Here is a 7,085-nt window from a genome sequence, read left to right on the forward strand (position 1 = left end):
ATCTCTCCCTCTTCCTGTCTCTGTAGGCCATAAGTAACAAGGAACAGCACAGCATTTCCTACACGCTGTCCCGAGTACAGACTGTAGTGGTGGAGTACACTCAAGACAGCAATACAGACATGTTTCAGGTATTGAGTCATAACTCAGAATTTGATCATCAGTCAAACAAGAGAAGGTGTTTATTTTCCAAAGGTCCATTGTGTTTTTCTGAATGTGATGTTTGTGTTGCATCTCAGATTGGCCGCTCAACCGAGAGTCCTATAGATTTTGTGGTGACCGACACTGTTCCCGGGAGTCAGAGCAACTCAGACACGCAGTCAGTTCAGAGCACCATCTCTCGCTTCGCATGCCGGATCATGTGCCAGAGGACGCCCCCTTACACCGCCCGCATCTCTGCTGCTGGGTTCGACTCCTCCAAAAACATTTTTCTGGGGGTAAGAGAGTGGAAAATACACTGATCAAGTTTGACTTCATGTGTTAAATAACTGCTTTTGTAAGGAGTCAAAATAAATTTGTGGTTAGAAACCATGTTGGCTTAATCATCTATAAAAGAGATATTTTGTTAATAAATTCTCTGAAAGTGTTAAATGGTAATGTTTATTATGTAAAAAAAATGCGAGTAACTTTTGTCTTTCTCAGGAGAAGGCAGCAAAGTGGAAGACGTTAGACGGACAGATGGACGGTCTGACTACTAACGGCGTGTTGGTGATGCATCCTCGGCTCGGGTTCACGGAAGACTCCAAACCCGGTGTGTGGAGAGAGATTTCAGTGTGCGGAAATGTGTTCACTCTGAGAGAGACCCGCTCGGCTCAGCAGAGAGGAAAAATGGTCAGTGTTGTTCTTTTAATCCTATGAATTACTTGATAGACAATAATTCCACATTTTTCTTTTAAGAACTTGACTTTTGGCAAACCAAAGATAAGTTCACTTATAAATAAAAGAATAAGGACGTTTTCACACATAAGGGTTTGTTTCGGAACCTGGTGTGTTTTCTCTCTTGGTTCGATTCGTTTAGGCATATGTGAACACGGCAATCGCGCTAGGATCCGCCCCAAAACACTGCTGAACAAGGTGGTCTCGGCCTGATTGCAAACAAACTCTGGAGCGGTTCGCTAGATGTGTGAAAGCCATCCGACCCAACGGACCAACAAACCAGACTGTATCGCAATGTATGATGGGTAATTACGTAAAGTTGCGTGACACAAAATGGATTGTTTTGCTAATGGCTCCCTGAAACAATGTTCAAAGTAACCGGGAACCGGCGAACGTTAAACCAAACTTTTAATAAAATAAACAAACAACAAAACGAAAGTAAAGTGCCGACAGCTCCCTCAAGGTGGACTGCCGGCCACACAAACATAATAAAACAACATAAAATCCAGGCCTGGTTCTCTCTCGTCCTTCACTGCTGTCGCTCCTCCTTTTATGCTTCCCGAGCTCAGCCGTGAGAGATGCGAGACCGGTGCAACGGGCAGCTGACGCTCATTATCACTCCAGCCTCGCGCCGTTCACTCACGGCCCTCGTCCCGCTCTGCTTGTTGCACTCCCAAAATGAACCGTGGGCTCACTTGGAGCAGGGAAGAAGTGAAGTGTTTGATTAAAATTTGGTCAGTAGAAACACATTGCCGAACAGCTCTCCAGAACTCACAAAAACACCGAAATTTATAAAGTGTTTAGCAAACGCTTAAAACAAATGGGATTTAATCGGTCGGTTGAACAGTGCCGCGCGAAGGCAAAGAAACTCCGTAACAGCAGTAACCAAACAAGCCACAAAAATGCCGCGTAGCTGCTGTCTGTACATCCTGAAGGATGACATCTTTGAGTGGAATCCGGAAAATAAACAGATGCACTCTGACCAATCGAAGGAGAGTTTACTAGCACGTGACTTTTATTAACAAAGTTTGGTCAGTTTGGAAATATTGCATTGTGAATGCGAACCGAACTAAAATAAATTGCAATATTGTAGCTATTTAATCCCCAGTTTCGGAACAAAGCAATCGATCCACATGTGTGAAAACGCCCCAAGTCTGGCAGCTGGGCATTGTGTCTCACTGTGATCAAGGTTTTATGTTGTAGCAGTTTAAAGGCGGGGTGTCTGATTTCCGAATTACGCTTGTTTTAGACAAAATAGGGCCGAGTACCAAAACAACCTTGTAGCCAATCAGCAGTAAGGTGCACAGGAAGGACATTAGTCGAACCGAGCACTGACGAAAGCGAAAGATGGGGGTAGGGGTGTGTCTGTTTTGGTGATTTGAACATCAACAATGGCAAGAGAAATCGGACACCCAGCCTTTAAGACCCAGTATTAAGTTAGAAACATCCTATTTAACAGACCCATAAATTCTGTGGTCCTTTGTCTAGGAGTTTTTGCAACACAAAAGTGTCCCTTGTGCAAATGTACTTCCTGCTTTAAAATGTTTCTTTTTAGTGAGATGCCTCAAGCCTGAATTGTTTTCATGGTTGGAAAATACAATATAGATCGGAAGGCATTTAAAATGACTTGCATTGAATTAATGCATTCACTTGACAGCCCTACTTACAAACTTGTAAATTTACAATTTGTTGTAAGTTATTTAAAATATATATTTGTAATTTGTATAATAAAGTGCAAGTGCAAAAATTGTATAGCACAATCGCTGCAAGTTGACGCGTAAATATATCAGCCCGTGTTTGTAAAGCAAGCTGTAATGTGGTGTCAGACAGGGTTATGAAATTCAAGCTGTGCTAACAGTCAGACGGTTCCCTGCAAGACGGGACATTAGGGCGCTCTGGTGCCGTTGACCGGTTACTCTGGGACGCAGTTGCCACAGTAACGGCTCAGCCGAGATGTTTTTTCCCCTGTTGGATGTAACACAAAGCTGTAAATTGATCTCGAGCTGATCTGTTAAAGACGTGAGACAGGAGGTCCAATGAGAACGACCTCTTTCTCTCAGAACTTTCCTCCTGCAGTCATATGTCATTATCAACTGTGTGATCAAACTCAGAAGTGAATGGACTGATGTGTGACTGGCCACATTGAGGAATATAAATCAAACCGCTTTGCTCCTAATGCACGACTCGAACAGACTCTTCCACGCATGTACAGCAGCACAAGTCCAGAGGCACCTTGTTAATCTGGCTTGTCACGGACAGAACAAACACACGCTTGTGATTGCCGTTCCTGATGAGTTCAGCCACTGGTATAAGACCCATCTACTGCTGCCTCAGTGCTAGCCAAATACTCACTGCTATTAAGCGCTTATTCACTACATATAATATTTATAATTATAACTACACAGTCACCTTCACACCACACTGCACTATTACTTGTCGTGTCTGTACAGCTGTGTGTAAGGGGTGTGGCTAATGCAGTATGATGAAGGTCAAACTAAAGGCTGATCAAGGACGATTCTCTGCAGCCTGTGAAGTCACTATCACAAGAATGAGTTACAGCATGAAACTCATGAATCAGGAGTGCAGTCTGCATCTTTATTATGTGCCTGTGTGCATCACATGCTGAAAGACTCCCCCTTTAATTGTTAAACAAGTCTATTTTTAGTAATAGTAGTATTTTTAGTGTATTTTTGGCACATATCTGGGATGTAAGGATGGAATTGTTACCGCAAAGTTTGGGCATACTGCCCCCTGCAGGCACAAAGATAAATAGTGACTTCTTGGATTACATCCCATGGTTATGGACAATTTAAAATTGTAATTGGCATAGACCTGTATAATTTTCTAGCTCAAAAATCTACCTAGAACACCTGTAAAGGCTCTCTCTCTCTCTCTCTCTCTTTAGATAGAAAACGAGACGCAAGAGTTGGTAGACGGCTCTCTGATCGACCTCTGTGGAGCGACCCTCTTGTGGCGTACAGCTGAGGGGCTTTCCCGCACTCCCACCGTCAAACACCTGGAGGCGCTCCGACAGGAGCTGAACGCTGCTCGACCCCAGTGCCCCGTGGGCTTCAACACCCTCGCCTTCCCCAGCATGCGCAGGAAAGACATAGTGGACGAGAAGCAGCCTTGGGTTTACCTAAAATGCGGCCACGTTCACGGCTACCACAACTGGGGGAACCGCGACGCCGAGCGGGACGGAAGAGAGGGCCGGGAACGGGAGTGTCCAATGTGCCGTGCTCGTGGGCCGTACGTGCCGCTGTGGCTCGGCTGCGAGGCGGGGTTTTATTTAGACGCAGCCCCACCCACTCACGCGTTTAGTCTGTGCGGTCACGTGTGCTCGGAAAAGACAGCGGCGTATTGGAGTCAAATCCCCCTCCCCCATGGAACGCACACTTTTCACGCCGCCTGTCCCTTCTGTGCGCAGCAGCTCAGCGGCGAACAGGGATACATCAGACTGATCTTCCAGGGGCCTGTGGATTAAACACACCAGCCTATGGCCCGATAACCCCCCAGCCTGCTAACTTACAATAAATATTCAAATGAACATTCAGCCTTGATCTGTCTCTTCCAGTTCTGTTCTTGTTATTTTGCTTTTCTTTTAATAAAGCCCACTTTCTCTGCGCTCTCAGACTGTTTTCGTTCTTCCTCGGGTTTGTAAGTGACCTTTATACAGCTTTTTCGAATACAGAGAAAAACAAAAAAGATATATATTTTCAAATAAAATGAAAATCCAAGCAAAAAAGATGAATGGACCTACTGAAAACAGCAAAGCGTATGCACACGCCCATGTTTTGGAGTGTTTTGATTGGCCGGCTCTGGTTTTCATTTGAAGTGGTGGGAGTGGCCGTCATAGATAGTGATGTGTACAGTAATACTCAGCATTAGAGATGCAATACACCATCCTTGTTTATGAGCTAATAGAAGAGTCTATTTGTACTCGGATCATTCAATAATTCCCAGTGTTTCACAAAGCAACTTCATTAGATTTCAAAAGTTGTTTTCCGTATAATTCAGATATGTCTAACTTAAAGAATACGTGTAAACGTTTTTATTTATACACAATATCAATGTTTATCAAAGATAATTATTGGTGTGTTTTTGGGGAGTTTTATGTAGCTGTTTTTGTTTCTATTTTTTAGTATCTCCTGGTCTTTAATGTCTCAATGTGAGTCTTTTTCCATCTTCTACTTGTAGCTTTTGGTAGAGGTCAGAACTTTCTCTGTCCTGTGGTTTGTTCTCATTTATGTATGTAACACAATTGTGCGTGTGTGAAATCATCTTTGCAATAGTTTCACAGTAAACCATTAAGGTAATGCACACAAAAAAAAGTTATTCCTGAACACCAGACACATCAGAACTTCCAGAAAGGTTTAAGAGGCCTCCCTTTAAGCACAGGCCAAAACCACGAGCCCTATCGGTGACTGTATGATTGTCCATGAGTGTTTGCAAAAATTGTGCGGATAGGTCAGCTACTAATATCTGTCTACCATAATCTTGTTTGGATATTGTAGAAACATTGTGAAATTCAGTCCTCCAGAGAATGCATCTTAAATTATTTGCTTCCATTAAGGAGCATTTGCCCAACATTGTGCTAGATTATCAACACAAGAGTTTGGGTTTCTGAATGTTTTTATTTTGATAGTTTCATGCTCTCGGAAGCCAATAATTCACTGCACAAACAGTGTTTATCCTCATTGCGCTTGGACCCGAAGGCTGGTTCCTACCAAGTGGCAGATGAATTTGAGCCAAAATACCGTAGAGCGTGATTGGATGCGCAACTTTTTAACAACAAACTATATAAGAAGCATTTTAATAAAATAGCAAAAATAGCAGGCTCAAATAAACATGCATTTGAGTTATGCTATTTGCATTCTGCAGTTTTTCTTGCCGTTTTGGACAATTTCAGACAGACCTGCTGCAACCCTTCAGTCAAGAACCACTGCACTAACATTTGTGTTAAACATGTTTGGATCCCTCATGTTATTCTACTGATTTGCTCATGTCTGGACATTTGAGTTGTGATTCATTGTGTACCCAACACCTATGAAAACATAATTCCAATAGAGGTCAACACTTCAGTGCAAAATACATTTTAGGAACGTTTGTTTTTATTTGTATTTATTTATTTTCAAAGTTGAGTGATACCACTTTTCCTTCTTCCATTACATACAGACCGCATTCTGTGCATCATGAACTGTTTGCCAGCAAGTTAAACATTTAGTTCCACTTGAAGAAATAACCTCTGTGTATGAGTATGCTAATATATTTGAAATTTTTATTTCTGTAATGACATTTGATTTAATGTATTGTATACTGTCGTGTGTACGGCGTGAATGTGTTAAATGTACTGTACTGTTTCATGTAAAAATCTGGACAGCGTATGTTGAATCCAAAGGGTTGAGAATTCCAGAATTGTGTGAAATGGATTCTGATATTCTCCCTGGCTGTGGATTCCACACTCGTGCCAGAAATCGTTCAGTTCCTGCTGTTCTGAACAGCGACCAGGCACAGCATGCTGGTGCAGTTATCACCTCAGGGAGTTTCCTGCATCCTGACCACCAGGGTTTGTGTTCATGAAGTATTTCAGATCCACGCAGCTGATCTGGGATCTGTGTGTTCTATAAGCGACTCGGAAGCATGATTACGTCACAGAGACATCTTGTGTCTTGTGTGTTTCTCATTTTGAAATCTGAATTTGAGGATATCTCATTTTCACAGTTTCCCTCGTTCTCATTCTGTGTCGTCTTTCCAGTATTAAGCACACTAAATTTTTGAATCACATTTGGACCTTTTAAGGGTATCGCGCGTTTTGAGACTCTGTGTAAAGGGCTTTAACCTTTTTATTTTTTTGTCTTTGGCTGTCTTGTCTTCATGTTTTGGCCTAACCATTCTGCATGATCCTTGTTCAAGTGTGTGTGTGTGTGTGTTGTGTGCGTGCGTGTGTGTGTGAGAGCGAGAGAGAGAAAATGTGTTCTTGTATTCTGACAATAACAGAACGCTTACAGGCAAATGCTGAGAATGTTTCTGATCTACCATTTTTGTACCAACTTTAAACAAATAAAATTTTCTAAAAAGTTGAGTATGTCAATGTGTTGTTGTTTTTCCTTTTTTCAGTCATAGAGTATTTGCAGTGATCCTGCCGTCCAAGGAGATTAACTCTCACCTGACTTTATTGAAAAGGTTCCTTTTTAAGTAATGTAATATGTACA

General features: G+C 42.3%; 1 protein-coding gene across 1 annotated transcript in view; it reads left to right on the forward strand.

Annotated features, from left to right (window-relative positions):
- The window catches only part of peli1b (pellino E3 ubiquitin protein ligase 1b), a 34,375-nt gene extending 27,428 nt beyond the window's left edge, over window positions 1-6,947 (forward strand). The window contains exons 4-7 of the mRNA XM_057344130.1: window positions 27-128; window positions 237-434; window positions 640-828; window positions 3,779-6,947. Coding sequence (XP_057200113.1) covers window positions 27-128; window positions 237-434; window positions 640-828; window positions 3,779-4,357 — 1,068 coding nt within the window. The 3' untranslated portion in view covers window positions 4,358-6,947. The remainder of the gene's footprint in view (window positions 1-26; window positions 129-236; window positions 435-639; window positions 829-3,778) is intronic.
- The last annotated feature ends 138 nt before the right edge of the window (window positions 6,948-7,085 follow it).

This window comes from Triplophysa rosa, linkage group LG10, assembly GCF_024868665.1.
Source record: "Triplophysa rosa linkage group LG10, Trosa_1v2, whole genome shotgun sequence".
Lineage (NCBI taxonomy): Eukaryota > Metazoa > Chordata > Actinopteri > Cypriniformes > Nemacheilidae > Triplophysa > Triplophysa rosa.